This window comes from Poeciliopsis prolifica, unplaced genomic scaffold, assembly GCF_027474105.1.
Source record: "Poeciliopsis prolifica strain line A6 unplaced genomic scaffold, Auburn_PproV2 SCAFFOLD012, whole genome shotgun sequence".
Taxonomy (NCBI): Eukaryota; Metazoa; Chordata; class Actinopteri; order Cyprinodontiformes; family Poeciliidae; genus Poeciliopsis; species Poeciliopsis prolifica.
This window is the reverse complement of record NW_026562387.1, coordinates 6,348,722-6,364,825: the sequence shown is the minus strand read 5'-3', so window position 1 is coordinate 6,364,825 and position 16,104 is coordinate 6,348,722. Positions and strand designations below refer to the sequence as shown.

The 16,104-nt window shown below is 38.2% G+C and overlaps 1 protein-coding gene across 1 annotated transcript in view; it reads left to right on the top strand.

Moving 5' to 3' along the window:
- ofcc1 (orofacial cleft 1 candidate 1) overlaps positions 1 to 16,104 on the top strand; it is an 84,370-nt gene that overhangs the window by 21,910 nt on the left and 46,356 nt on the right. The window contains exons 13-17 of the mRNA XM_055037446.1: positions 4,284 to 4,523; positions 7,835 to 7,983; positions 8,199 to 8,313; positions 9,003 to 9,297; positions 15,750 to 15,841. Coding sequence (XP_054893421.1) covers positions 4,284 to 4,523; positions 7,835 to 7,983; positions 8,199 to 8,313; positions 9,003 to 9,297; positions 15,750 to 15,841 — 891 coding nt within the window. The remainder of the gene's footprint in view (positions 1 to 4,283; positions 4,524 to 7,834; positions 7,984 to 8,198; positions 8,314 to 9,002; positions 9,298 to 15,749; positions 15,842 to 16,104) is intronic.

Sequence of the window (16,104 nt, the reverse complement as noted above, 5' to 3'; positions counted from 1 at the left end):
GTTCTTTTACAGAACAAAGAATTAGCAACTGCAGTGGCAAAGTGTTGGAGCGGCCTTGTTGGAATCGCCCTAAGAGTGTGATGTCATGGGAAATATATCGATCCTATTTACAAATTACAAGAAGAAAACAGCTTTGTTCAGTAACCCTCTGCCCTCCCACCCCTGGAAAAAAACTGCTAAATGATGTAATTATATGTAATGAGGTAGTGAACGGTACCAGTGAGAGAAAGGGGAAATTAAGTGTTTCCATATGAGCATGCCTATACAGAGACATGCAGTCTTATTCAAACAATTTGAATATTATTGAAAAGTTCATTTATTTCAGCAACTCAGTTCACTAAGTTAAACACATTATGATGATTAATTACACTCTGTCTGGTGTTTTCAAGCTTTTGTTTCTGTTAATTAAGATGATTTTTTTTTTTGCCTACAGCTAATGACAACATGACATTTAAGATTAGAATATTACATCGGACCAATAAAAAATATATATTTTTAATAGAGAAATGTGGGCTTAATTTAAAGTATGTTCAATACCTGCTGAAAGATTGTTATTTTCAAAAGGTATTCTTGTCACAAGAATAGGAATTTCCTAATTAATTGAATATAACTGTATATAGGTATTACACTACAACGAGCCAAAAGGAATCCCTGAGCCGATACTCAAACCATCCAGCTACGCTTTCTATGTCAACTTTTAAAGATTTGTTTTCTGTCGTTTTGGGAGTAGCGTCTCCCGTTTAAGGAAACATCAGTAGGTGGAAAATGCAATCTTAGAAGATGAAACCCAAGCAGCAAAAAGGGAGAGAAGAAATAAGGGGGAACCAATTGAGAGAAAGCGAGAAAAGGGGTCTGCAGTCGTAGCGGCAGCATCACCAGCTGTGGGAGTGAGTGTGCTGTTGTGTTGCATCTGGGGATGAGCCTGCTATGCCACCGTGCTGGCTTAAAGATGTAATGAATCTTCAGTCGGGGGCTTTCCTTCCAGGGTGACAACTGGCTTTGAGGAAGGTTGTAAATGCAGGGGAGATTGTGGTATAATTCCTCAGACTGGCGTTTGTGCCCCCCAGTCACCATTCGATTATCTCCCAAATTGCTGTGTTTCACTGAGATAAAGATTTTTTATGGCTTGCTGACTTGAAACAACTAGCGCAGGCAGAATAAGGGGGCAAAGCAGGGAGAGGCAAAAAGAAAAAAAAAAATGATAGAAAAAGAGAAGCAATGGCCAAACCTGCCACGCATAGTAATTTCTTTTGGTAAATGACAAAATCTTTGTTTATATGACATTTCTTGAAAATTAGTGCAGCAAGATGAATCTGAAATATAAAATGTCACATTTGGCATGCAAAACTATGAAAATATATTTCTGTGCAAAATTCATGGAGGCATTTAATTTAGAACGTGTTTAATAACTAAGGCAGCCTGCATCAGTAATCCTGCCCGGAGGTCCCAAAAAGATTGTCATATTTATTCTCTCTTTTCTTCACCCCCCTCCTTCATTCCAAAGCCAAAATATTTTAAGGGTAAATGTTCATTGTTAATTAAGATTTACTAATTAAAATGAAAATAATTAACAAGAAAGCTTAATCTCTGAATATTAGCCTGTACTTAGAAAGAAAGGAAGTTTTTGTATGTGGCATTTCCTGTCTCCATTAAGAGTGCATTTTGTGTGATCAGTCAATGTGTGGAAAGCCCTCAAAAGATCTTTCAGCAAAGGGACGGCCGCTTGCCAGCAAAACCACAGAGAATCCCTCACTGGAGCCTTTGATCTCATCTGTAGGAGTGCTGTAATGTTATGGCACTTTAGGCACAACTCAGGCTTGGGGCAAACAAACCACCTCTGATATGGAAAATTGGCTCCCTTCACCTTTTACCTTCACCTTGCTGTCTCTGCTGTTTCCTATGATGCCTGTACAATCATTTGAGCCAGGCAATAACAATGCTTCCACAACGCACACGGAAAATTAGACGCAGGTGTGATGTTATTATTTTTTATTCCTCTTTTCTTTGTCTGCCCTCGTTCCACTCTTTCCTCCTCCTTTTTCTGTCTCTTCTTCTGCCTGCCTTGTCTTCCTATGTGGGAGCTTGGAGGCCTTCCCCGAGACGTGTGGGCTAAACTGCTTTGCCACCAGTTAAACAAATTTTACTTCTGCCTGTATTGTTTTTGGTTGTTTTGGAATCTAAAGATGCTCACAGTGGGAAGATTGAGAGGATAATCACTGAGGGAGTTCAGCTGCACACACCCTGCTCCTTGACTGACAGGCAAGGGTCATAATACTGTCATGGGTGTTATGACCCTTTACTAGCTGAATTTGTATTGTGTCCTTTCAAAAATATATATGCTTTATGACTCACAGGTTTAAAAAAAGAAAAAAAAAGTGATATTGGAAATCATAAGGAGAAAGTTCCAAAATCCATATAAGAATGTGTGTGTGTGAGAGAGAGTGTGTATCATTGATCGGTATGGAGGGTTTTAATTGCCAGACACTCAAACTATACCCTCAGGTCCTGGTTAACATACTGTATACTTAAGCACATACAATAAATAGGAATAAGGAGATGTAATTTACAGTGGATGACATGACTGTCTAGAAAGAATAGGACAGGATAATGCAATGTGATGCTATAAATCTCAGTATATATGAACACTGTAAGACACAAAACATAATTATACAATGGAATAGGATGGCATTATATGCCACATTTATTTTTTGTTTTTTATCCTATTCTTCACAATAGTGCAAATCAACCACTTGGTGTGGCAATAGGATTATGTTATAATGAAAATAATCAAACCCCCTTGAAATACAAGTAACTATATTTGGGGACAATACTAATTATCAGTATCAGCTAATAGATCTCTGAATGATTTTATATATATATATATATATATATATATATATATATATATATATATATATATATATATATATAACCTGGAAGAAATAGTTAATGCCATAATTCTTTAGATATTGATGATTTAAATTCTTTTTAAGACTTTAAGATAGAAGATACTGTTTCCATTAATTGTTTTATGGATGTCTTAATCATTTATTTAACGACCTACCCTACACTATAAAACAATGCACATATAAGCAAAAAAAAAAAAAAAAAAAAACATCTAGTCCTTGAAAGTTCATTTTACCACCGCAGGGTTTGCATGTTGAAAATCTTCTCCTGAATGGGCAATCTCACTTTGACAGCAGTTAATGTTGATGTGTTTTGAATGAGGTTTAAAGGCTATAACCCAATGAAGCTCATTAAATGGAGAATATTAGGTGTAGTGGGATTTTTATCAATACACTTTTCGGTATTAGAACGCCTTGTTACATTTCTCCACGAGTAAATTTAAGTTTTTGACTGATCAATCATTTTCTGACCGGTTCAAACTTTATAATTATAATGTCAAAGTGAAAACATATTTTTCAAAAATTAATGAAAGATCAAAATGAAGTCATTACTTTACAGAAGCCCCTTTGGCAGCAATTACAGCTTCTTGAGTAAGTCTTTAAAAGCCTTTTACACCTGGATTTAGACCGTTTATCCAAGTCTTCCTGGCAGATCCTCTTAAGCTTGAATACGCTGGATGCCATTTCAGGTACCTCAGCAGATGTTCGGCGGTTTAATACTGAGCTCTGGTTAGGTTTCCAGATGACACAGGTTTTCCTAAAAGGAAGTGTTGCCCTGTTTATTTGAACATCTCAAAATCATTGTCCTTGGTCTTGGCGAACTACAGTCCCGGGTTTTAATTGTGTAACTTCTGGAACGCATTTTTATGCATTTGTTTTTGAAAGAATTCACTACATTTGGGTGGGAAGACGCATCTCTGATCTCAATCGAACCCTCCACCATGGGGTTAGCATCTCCACATGACTTGCTCTGGTTCAAAACAGAGAATGAAAAGTCAGATTTCTTTATTATTCTAAAACCAGTCACTTAAAAATGTTTTCGACTGGATTGAAGCCCGTTACATGAGATTGTCCCAAAAATATTTTTTGGTATTTAAATGACAAATTTTTCAGTTTTTGGTGCAGTTCATCCCAAATTATAGCTGGGTAACTTAACATTTTGTAGTAGGCCAATAAGTGCTGTGCTTGCAATCATGTTAATGTGTTCTAATAATGTTATTCACTTTGTAAGCAAGTATTATGGCCAATAAAATTTTGGGTAAGAACACAGATGACCTTTTGTCTCTATTAAAATTAAAAAAAAAAAAAAAACATGCTTATAAAATATGGAGACGAAACGTTTGCTCATCCTTTTGTTCTTCTATTTCTTCTTCATAGGGGGACCAGGGAGCCCTTCTCCAATCTATAGAGGTGTGTGTGTGTTGCCTGAGAGCGGCAAGAGACAAGCTTCCGCGAGGTCTCTACTCTATCAGAGTGGCACTTCAGAGCACTTTAGGAGGTTCTTCTCTTCACCTGCGCAGTTCGAAAGAGCAAACCTGGTCGGCGTCCACTGAGCCAGTCGAGCACCGAGGCCGTTTCTACGACAATGACCTGCATATTAACCAGAGCGTCTTCATGGTGCCGCACACTGACTTATTTCATAACACAATGTAACAGTGTAATAAATAGCAACATGGTGGGATTTGGTTGTAGACAAAAAAAAACAAAAAACATAGTCCGAACTGCATGCATGACTTTTTAGCTTTCTTTCTTCCTGGTAGTTCTTTCAATAATGTTTGATTTATGGCTCTAAGTGGCTGCCATCCAGATTCACTTTAAATCCGAAGTGTTCCTTGGTCATCCTGATGCATTTTGTTCACTAGAGTTATCTTACAAACCATTGAGACTTTCACAAAACATCTGTATTTAGATAAAAGTGGATTTTACTTGCGAATTGGATAATATCTTACTGCAGTTGTGCGCACTAAATATTATTTAATGTTATGAATATGAAGATGGCTACACTCAAATGCAATCCTCACTTTTTGATTCTTTTTCATTGTAAGATAATCAAAAGCTACTCTTCCGCAACACTGTGTTGGTGTACTCCACAGAAAACTATGACTGCAACATAAAATGTGAAAAAGTTCAAGTAACATCTGTCTTTTTGCTTGTTTATGTTAACTTGTTAAAAATATGAAGCCCTCTTTTTCATAGCGGAAGAATCAGCGTGTTATTCAATGTTGGGCCTTTTGAAGATCAAATCTGAGCCCATTTCACAATCACTCTCTTAAACCTCTTGAAAAGAAGCCATCCTCGGTTTATGCATAAGCTGCTCTAATCTAAAAAAAAGAAAACCTACACTTATTCTGGATGGTTGATATTGACCAGTGGATTAGATTCTGTTTATTCATTGATCATATGTGTGCGGGACAAAAGATTCACATGCAAAAAAAAAAAAACCCCTTAAAATAGACTCCTTTAAATTCAGTGTCCCATCGGATTCTATATAGTGGTGTATGTATGCTCTGTTTTCTAATGGCATCTGTTGAAGGCCTATGTGGAGCTTTCAGCACATGTGGACACTGTTGATGTGCTTGTGGGCGTATTCACTGAGCCCAAGCTCCCTGATAATATTGTCTCCAGCTTCCATCTGACATAAAGCATGGGGTAAAAGCTGGCATGAACTGAAAGCAGACCTGGAATCTGAAAAAAAAAAAAAAAGAACGCTTAAGTACAGCATAGTATAAATGCCTTGTGTCACTCTTCTTCCCCTCCTCTTCTCCCTAAACTGTGAGCTGTGCTTTATAGACAAACCAGCTGTTGTTATTCACATTGACAGCGGTGGAAATGCTGATCAGATTTGTATGAGACCACTAGCTTAAATGTTTTTTTTTCTTCTCTTCCCTCCACTTGCCCACACTATAGCGTGCGATTTCAGAAGTACATGCAGTCCCTTCTAAGAGGAAATGAGGAATTAGTGATGGTAGAGGGAGGCCAGGAGCTTATTTTCCCTTCCTCCCTCTCTATCTTTCTTTCTGTCTCCCCCACTTTTCTTTCATTCACCACTTGTTTTGTCTGCCTGGGCCGGATTAAGGCGGAAACAGTTGAGTGTCAAGCTTTTCCAGGTGAGTGGGAACGCCTTGGTGGAATTGACGGAGAGTCTGAATTTCATTTTACGGCAAAGACAGAATGACGTGGATGTGGTTTTAGTGTTGGAGTAAACAAGCAGAGAAAAAAACAAATAAAAAAAAAACAGGATCCATTCATTTGGTGTTTTCTTGTTTCCTGTGCTTTACTCAGTGATTGCAGGACTTGCAGGCATTTTTTTAAATGTATTCATTACTGTGTTTCCATATGAGTGAACAAATGTTGTCATGAAGACCAAGGAACACGCCAGAGAGGTCAGGGTTATAGGTGTACAGAAGTGCAAAGCAGTGTGATAATATACAACATTTCAAATTTTAAACATCTCATGGGGCACTGTTTAATCAATTATCTGAAAAATGGGGGAAACAAATACAGAATATAGATAAGAAGTGTATTTTTAAAAAATGCAAGTAAATCAGGAGATGCTTCAGAAATCCACACTGGAAGTTTTTTTTCAAATAGAAAAACTACAAGACTACAAAACATGGTTGTGACATTATGATGGCATGTTTATGCTTTCCATTGGCAAGCAAAGGGAAGCAGGTCAAATTTCCTAAAAAGCTGGAAAAAGGATCAGATTTCTGTTGCAGTTCATGTTTCTGCAGACTTAGAACCATCTGACTGAGATGGGGCTGTTTTGGAAAGAAATTTTGCAGGAAATTGTTGCATCTAAACAGGTGAAGCTGGCACACTCAAGACTTGCAGCTGTGATTACAGCAACGTCGTCTTCTGAACAATACTACATTCCTTTCAGTTCACAATTATGCAGTGAATTCAGACTTATTTCTGAAAGTTTGTGGTTTAAATACTGCATACATACCCAAATAACTGTGTAAAAGCAAGCACTTTAAGCACACATACCCACACTACAGAACACTTCTAGTTGAGGTCATATTTCCCACAGTAAATGAATTATATAAATATCCTCAATATTCTCAATATCTGTAATCCGTGATATTGTTCCATAAATTTATGTCTTGAGTCACACGCCACTAACCGTCGTTTCACCGGTGTGTCCCAGATTCGGTGTGTGATACACATGATTTATGCGTTAAAACAAGTCCCCTGCATTTTCCATTACGACTAATAAAGGGATAAAATATTTTCTACTCAATGATGGATGAAGTGGGGCACACTTCACTGTCAGTTCATTTTTTAAGCAAACCCCTACCGTTCTCTGGGTAAATAAGCATGCGTGCACTTGCCGTTGAATGCTAACCACCAACACTTTTTGCTTTGTGCAAGACACCCGTAATATTATGAATTTGATTTATGGTGGCCTTACTGGATCTCTAATTCAGTAGCTGTCAGTTTATACTACAGTGGCAATCTGAAGCTCCCCTTTCCACGCCGCCTGTATCTGTGAAATAAATGCTTTTTGGCAAATGTGTAGAAATAGAAGCCCTTCCAGTTAGAAGGAGGCCACTAAGAAAATTCCTAATATTCATGACTGCCGTCCTTTCAGTGAATATTTACTCCTCTTCCTTTCTGTAGATTTAGGACAATAATATAAGCCCATCTGTTTCTTATGCAAAGGTGGACCCTATTTAACAGTCAGGTGAAGGCTATTGGTTGCACTGGCTTTTATTTGAGAAACAGGAGGGTCGAATCCAAATTTGTGTAAACTTTGACAAAACATGTTTTATTTTCACATGACAATTATGTATTGTGTTAAAGCTACAGTCTGTAACTTTTATGAAAAACAAAAACAAAATATCTTTTTTTTCCCCTTTTTGAGGCATGTGCTTGTAAAATTGCAAACTAAACACAGAGTGTATCTGTTCCTCATGTTTCTGCAGAGCTTACCTGCCACCTCTGAAATCAACCCCTCCATGGTTTTGCTGTTCCAACTGATCAGCCTTCCTGGACACAGTAGCCATTTTAGCTCTGTACTAGCCTGGGGAGTATTTCCTGTATGCAGCGTGAGTCTGAGTCCGGTCCAGGGCAGGTAAGTCAAGTATGAAGTTTCCACAGTAAGTACCTATAAACTAACGTTTTTAGTACAGTTCCGTTTGGAATGAGAAAGAGACTGGAGAACAACATGTCCAAACTGTTAAAAAAAACAAACAAAAAAAAACATCTGCAGCTTTATTTATATAATGCTTCAATCTAGTTGAACCATCAAAGTTTTTGGTTGCCAATAATGATGTATTATCGTCTTAGATTCAAAACTCCACTGATCAGGGGGGAGCCCAGCCCACAGCTGGACCAGTTTAAAAAAATCGAAGCTATCATCTCCTCCGATCTAGACCACTGGCTGTGCAACCTGTATTTTCAGGTGGGTGTTCTTTTCCCCTGGTTTGGTTCTTTAAAGAATCTACAGTTTGCTCATTCATTTTATTTTTTTAATTATTATTCCATTGCACATTAAACATTTAGGGCTGGTAGAATGCATGTGCCTGAAGTTTAAAAATACAATCCATGTTTCATTATTTAGGCTGTTATGGAAAGTCCAGCGGGCGTTGGACGTTTAGATGTTTCCTATGAGAGAAAAGCATTTACAGAAAAATTGGAAATTGTCCCCAGACAGAAAACAAAACCCACATCTTTACCCAATAATTCCGGATGCATCTAAGCTGATGCATTGATTAGATTAGTAAACACTGTAATCAAATTAAAAAACCAGAACAATGCTCTCCCTCTTCTGTGTTTGCATCTTTATCCCTTTGACTTCGACATGCTGTTTGTATTACTATATCGTTACTGTGGTCTACTGTTGCTTCGACTCTTGTGGGATATGTTTGGTTGTCTTTGCTAATGCAGGATACAGAAAAAAAAGGATGCTTACAGAATTAACTTTGTAGCTATGGGGCCCACTGTCAAAAATATTAGCAATATTATAAATTGATTGATTATAAAGGACAAAAAATGTGTATGAAGAGCAATGACATGTTTACTGAATTTATACTTAGAGTTCAGACAGTCTGATTGTTCTGTGATTTTCTTTTCTTTTTCTGTGTGTTTTAGGTAAAGAGAATGCCACTCGGAACATCCGGAGGGACAGAGTTCTTTGTTACACCATCGAGATTCCTCTCCAACCCTAAAATTGTATCCAAACCCGAGGATCACCATGACCTGACCCTTACCCAGCGACCCACATCCCAGTCTCAGATTTGCCCACATCCCCTTCTTCTCCAGTCCCAGCAGCTTCTGCATGTCGGCCCCGGCTGCAGAGCGGGAGAGTCCACGGTCGTGCTCTCTCAACACGGTTCACCTCTCCACCTGTCAGCTGATTCCGCTTGCTCTTCTTCATCTCTGCCAGGTAGGAGTCCAAAGCTAAACTTTGCGCCCCCAAATTATGCCACAGTGGGGGAGAAAATGTCACTCTAATGTCTTGAGCTGGGGGAAAAGAAGAATGGCAGTTCTCGCATACACCGACTCTCTCTGCTGGGGTGAACGTGCCTTGGGGTAAAGTTAAATAAAGAAAGGGAGCGGAGTTTGCATAAACAAATGATATTTTCTTTGTATGATTACGTGACAAAACCCAACAGACACAATGTGCATTTCTTTTAGGCAAATATCAAGGCTGGATGCTCAATACTGATTGTTAGTGATAGCATTCTGATGAATACCATTGTGGATTTCACCTGTGAACAAAAAAAAAAAAACATACCGACATTGAACGCCCTGGAAAAGAAGTCCAATTAGTAGTTGCTGGAAATTACACTAAATAACAGTAATTAGTCCAGCAGTGAGGCCAAGGGATTTATCCCTAAACACAACAACACGAATAAGGAAACAAATAGATTAATTTCTGTTTATCACAGATAAAAGACACTTATCATGGTTCTCTCATGTAAGAAAAAGGAACAGCATGACAGTAATGTACATTGTGAATGTATTTTCAAAAGCTTTTCTCTGTGCAACAAAACTAAGATGTGCTGTACATTGTCAAATACTGTCACAGCTTCTTAACCCTAAGAAGCCGTAGGGGCAAATTTGCTTGCTCGTTGCTTGCAAGCAAATTTTAATTCAGCATTGTTGTCAGACGGGTCAAGTCTGGAGACAACCCTCTGAGATCTACTTTAAGGAAGTGGGTTCCTAACAGCTTAAGTTGTGTTGATCATTGGCATTGTTTGCCACTGAGCTAGGAAGGTTATGTTGAATGCAAGTTTAAATTTTTTTAACTAAACTATTTAAAGCTAAACACAAACTTTGTCATACCAAATAGTTTTCTCTACCACATAGCTAAGACAAAATATTAACTTTTATTATGTTCAGCAGCTAAAAAAAACAAACAAAAAAAAGAACAGAAATAAGTTTAAATTCTAACAATTTTCTTTTAACGTCACTTTACTGTCATGCTCTAAACTACCATGTTAAAAAGAAACACAATAACTGGGATTTAATTCAGATGACAACAACAACAATAATAATAATAATAATAATAATAATAATAATAATAATAATCCCTGACAACCACAGCTTAGGTGTGCAGCTCATCAGCAGGAAATCCCTTAGGCATAACAAGTCCTATAGAGCAAGTCAGACTTTAGCTTTAGGACTGTTGCCAAATTAGTTACTTATGGATTGAAACTTAAATTATTGCTCCAACAAGACAAACCTTTGCAACTGAAAATAATACAAAAGTTTCTGACTTACCTGTAGATGATACTTGAGTCCACAATAAAACAAATATATGGTAGACATCTCTGTCTATTTGAGAGGAAAGTTTTACTGAAGGTACATCTGATTCAAATGGTTTATGTAAATTTAATGTTAACAACGCTAATATGTAATGGTAATATGTAATACCCTTATGGTTGATCAAATTCTTTGTTGAGCAGGTTTGTGGAGGCATCCTTTTTTCTCTTTCTTTCTCTTCTTTCTTTTTGTCTTTATTTCTTTTTCTCTTCTACCTATCTTTTTTCTCTTTCTTCCTTTCTTTTTCTTTTTCTTCTCTTTCCTTCCTTCCTTCCTTCTTTCTTTCTTGCTTTCTGCATGTACAGCTCATCTTTATTTAACAGTTCTCAAAAGTTTCTGGGGTGCTCTGCTTTAAACATCACACAGGCTTTTTAATTACAAATGAGTTGTGACAGGTCTGCTGGGTAGTACCCTGGCCCATTTTAAACGTGATGCCGGCTGACAGCTTGGCAGTGTTCTCCCAGCACTGAAACATGTGGAAGAAATTGGTCTTTTACATTTCACAGCTTGTCGCTTCCTCCGCTAGCTGACCTGTGACCCCCCACAGAGATCCTAACACCCACAAGGGAAGTGTCCCCAATGAACTGACTGCATTTCCAAAGAGAGAGAAGGAGAGCGAGAAACGCTTTTACTATGTGGGGATTTATGTTCAGCCACATAAGGCAAAATTCAGCAGATCTGCTCGCCGAGGAAACAGTGCATGCTTCAGCATGCACGAAAACACACACATACACACACCTCCTCGCAGTCAGGTGAAGAGGTTGCTTGAGAAGTGAACTCGATCCGGCGAGTGAAATAATGGATCAAAAGGTGTCCCGCACAACACCTCATCTACGCCGCTCCCTAAGCCAATCTGACGTTTGGGCCTCATTTGCATACAGATCAGTTCAGGTTGCATTACCTCTGGAGTGAATTATGGCGTTCAGATGGGGCGATATGTCAAGGCTGAGCAGGGCGATTGGATGGACAACTTTAACCTAGCCAAAAATGGAAATCCAATTCGGTCAGGGAAAAGAAAAAAAAAACGAATTATCCCCAGCTTCTCCAGTTCTTAGTCAAGTCGGGGGGTTTCAGACATTTCCTTTCTATTTCATGCTTCCCTGTTTCTGACGCTGATGTGTGCTGTGCGGTGGGATCACTTTCTCGGTGCATGTAATGCCTGGATTTTCCTTAATACCTATTTGTCTCAGAGTCGGGACAAGTACATAGAGACTTCTTGTCATTTGTAACGTCATAACACACAAGGCTTGACATTGAAACATTAAGTTTGCGATCCTGAGGCCTTAAGTTAATTAATTCCTTTTGTAAAAAAAAAAAGAAAAGAGAAGAGAAGAGAATCACTACACTTGTCATGTATTAACAGAACCAAACCTGACATCCTAATCTAGAATAATACCGCTGACAAGTTGTGATCATAGAGTCAGAGCATTACTGCTGTTGTGTGTGAACTCATCATTTCGTGTTGCAGGAGAACTTGTAGTTCCGTGATCATAATCTGATTTACCTCAGATGACTTGCCAGAGCATAATGAAGTGTATTTAGTATTTTGGGTGATTCGCTAGAGGCACACTGGGTTAACTGACCTTTCACATTAACAGAATGATCCAGTTACACTAGGTTTGTTTGAGCCCAAGTGACAAATTAGATCAGTGTCTCATTTCACCATGCCTGTAGTGGATCATGATGAGGATGCCGATGACGCTTTGTTGCTTTTTCAATGAATTTATCTTAACATCCAAGCCCCTCATCACTCAAGATGATATCAGGGACTCCCTTCATCTAAAGTCTTATTTGGAGCATTCCCATTTCAGGGTGCTCTCCCCTTTACTCCTAGTTATCAGACTTTCAAATCATATTGTCGTGTCGATCCGTTATTCTGTATGTGCCCTCGGCAAACTTAGTTAAAAAAAAAAAAAAAAAAAAAAAAAGATTTTAAGGATATTCTTGAAATCCCTTAATAAGATTATCACATTTCAAAACCTTTTGTGATATTTATATGCAAATAAAGCTGGAAAACCTTTCATGGAAAACAAGATAAATGCTACCCCTAAAACTTTTTTCTTGCAATTTCTTTCTAATTGCAGCCACACCCTTAGTTTGTTTTTTGAGCTTTTTTATTTTTACATCTACAGATTGTGGCATGGATTTATTTTCAAGTCCCTGTTTGCTCTGATACTACTAATAAAGTTCAGTCCATACTGACTCATGCCACTAAATTAGTGGAGTCCTATCTAACTTTTAAATAAATTGTTCATTCTACGTCCAGCTGGTACTGGTATATTGGACACTGTTGTTAAACAATGAACTTCTTGAAAATCCATGGACACACACCAGACAGGTTAGAAATAAAGTTCTGGAGACGTTTAAAGTGGGTTTAGGTTATAAAACAATGGGAAAGTGGTGAAATGATAGCCAACAGCGAAAGAAATCTCTAATAAATGCAATTCAAAGTTTGCCAAAAGCCCTCTAGGAACCTGGCAAACATGTGGAAAAGGTTCTCTGATGGGATGAGTAAAATGTTTTGTTTTTTTTTTTCCGTTTATGCAACATGCTATATTCATATCACATCGCCACAAGCCCCTCATCACAGAGATACAACATGGTAGGCGTGCTGCTTTTCTTCTGCAGTCACTCTCAATCCAGTCTGACTGTAGCTAAGATACTTTGCAAAGAGATATGGACAAAAGCTCATTTAACTCTCCACAGCTATTCATATCAATGAAATTCCAGCTAAATGGCTTCAAAATATTGACTTGGAGCGGCTAAGTGTAAATCCACAGAGATATTTGTGGATTTTTATTTGCAAAAAATGTTGGAATCCATGTATCATCATCTTTCTGATTCACAAACATAACCTAAAAGAATATACTTCTGCAAACACTTTGAGCAAGAGCTTGAACACAAATGCACACCACACTTTTCAGATCAGTTTTTGTGTAAAGTTTACACAAGTGATAAATCATTTCACGATGCCTTTGCTTTGTGTGCGTCCTCTGGAGTTTTGTGTTTGTTGTTGTGATGTGGCAACGTTATGAAAACGTTGAAGGGAGTAAATACGAACTCAAGTGTTAAGTTAGTGTCTGCCACTGTAATTAAATTCCAGTAGATTAAAAGTAAACACATTCTTGCTTTAAGCAACACCCAAACATTGCAGTGCTACAGCAAACTTTAGCACGAGATCCTAATAGGGACTCCAGGCTAATGTGCGAGTTGATAACCTTTGTTTCTCCAGCAAATCTTGGCCAGTCATCATATAAAATTATGGACCTAGGTGAGCAACGACTGGCATCTGACTCCGGTTCCATCTCACCGTTAACACAGTAATGGGGTCTCTACAGTGGTGCAGCCTTCAGGCTTTTCCTTCCCTCAACCTGACTTTGTTTGTAAGCTGTACACTCGTATATTTCTACCCTCGAAAATGCTTGTGCATGTATGCAAGTGTCGACATTGATGTCTTTGCCTTTTTGGTGTGTGGGTGCATCGACGCAATGTGTGCGTGTGTGTAATGGACGAGCATGTGTACCAGTCTTAACATAGCTCAGAGCACTAGGGGAAGAACAAGGAGTTTGTTGTTGGCCTTGGGTGCCCAGAGAGGCTGGAGTTGTGGCAGCTCCAGTCCTCCGAGTTCACGGTCGTAGCCCTCAGCTGTCAAGGCAGTCGATGCTGCCTCCGCACTGGTTTTGGTTCCACAGCATCTGACCATTAGCAAGCGGGGCCTCGGTGTAATGAGTGTGTGCGTTTGGCTGCATGACTTTAGACGGCGTTCGAATCCGTGGGGGCTGAGTCTGCGGAGTACGTGCACGGTTGTTGATGCTGCTAATGGTGGCCGTGATTCCTGTGCATGTTTGTGTGCACTCATGCAAATGAAAGGTGGCGGCGGGTTGCATCACTCTTTCTCAGGTTGTCTGCACATGCACAGAGACTTTGCCGACTGTAACAAAGTATAAATTAACCCAACAAAGCTCGCAGAGGATCACGTCTAATTTGATTCCATTCTTTTCTCAATATGTTGTCCTTTTATTGTTTCTTTCACCTGTTTTATGGCTCTTTGAATTGTTTCGAAATTCCTTGACAACATTAAGGTATGTTTATGCCAACACATGACTTTGATATACAACAAGAGATGTTAAAAATTAGTATTAGAACAAAAGTAAAGCATAAAAATATAACCCTAAAAATTATTCACATTTCTGTAATATGTGAATACAGGACCTTCAAACAAAAAGTCTTTTTTTTTCACCATTCATATGTAGTACATTTTAGCTGTCAAAAAGATATTTTATGTTTAAGTCATTATTACTGATATATTTAATCCTGTGGCAAGAGAAGAAATTATATCTTCCCTGAGTTTTCCATATGTATTATATAGATGTGACTGGTTTCATGAGGGGGCCAAAAGTTTCAGAGTGAGATTTTTACACGTATCAAGCTAAGGTTTACTTAATTACAACCTCCAGGCAAAGCAGGAACCCCTTTTTGAAATTCTGTGAATGTTAATATGCTAAATAATGCAGATCCTCGACTCTTCAAGCATGAGACACACATCTGGTGGCTCACCGTTTAAATTACAGCAAGAAAAAGTCAGACAGAAATAGAAAAAAAAGGTCGAAAGAATTAAAGAATGAAAAACACTGCAAATGGGATTTTGCTGAGAAAATGAGAAAGGATATAGCTTCAGAAATGTTGTTAATTTCTTTTTGGCAGAATTTTTTATCATTTCTAATTGCATATTTTAAGCATTAAATTACTTGAAGATCTTGTCTCCGCAATATTAAACTGTGATAAAATTCAAAAGAAATAATAGGTTGTTTGTAATTATAAGACTTCAAAACTTTTTATTCTTTTATTTTATTTATTTAAATTATTTACACTTGATGTAACATCTGAAACAATGCAAAGTTTGGACAATCAAAGATGATGTTTTTACATTTGTAACATTTCTGGCAACTATCAATAGGTAATCTACAGATTTTGCAGTATAAACTTGTACTAACTAATATTAAACAAAGTCTTTCATCTTAGCATCCAGTTTGCAGATTTAGTATACATTCTTTCCGTTTTGGGATGCAGGGAAGAATGACTCCCCAGAAGTCTTTTCGGGAGGCGCAGCAGAGAAGACCGATCCGAGCCAGGAGAAAGCAGAAGTTGGCTTTCAAAACAAGGTACCGCTGTGATTTAAGGGGATGTGTTTGACCCTTTAAAATGAGCTGCTTCTCCCTTTTTTCCTTCCTCTACCATTTTCCTCCCTCTCCTTGCCCCGTCTCTCCACCCTTACTTGCACCTCCCCAGCTTATTATCTGAGATTTGTCAAAATACATTTCACACTAACAGGTATTTTTCAGCCTTCAAAGCCAGTTTTGATCTGCTTGACAAGCCAGAGCAGCTCAAATTCTGTGAAATCAGCAATGCCAGCGAGGCCTCCTTC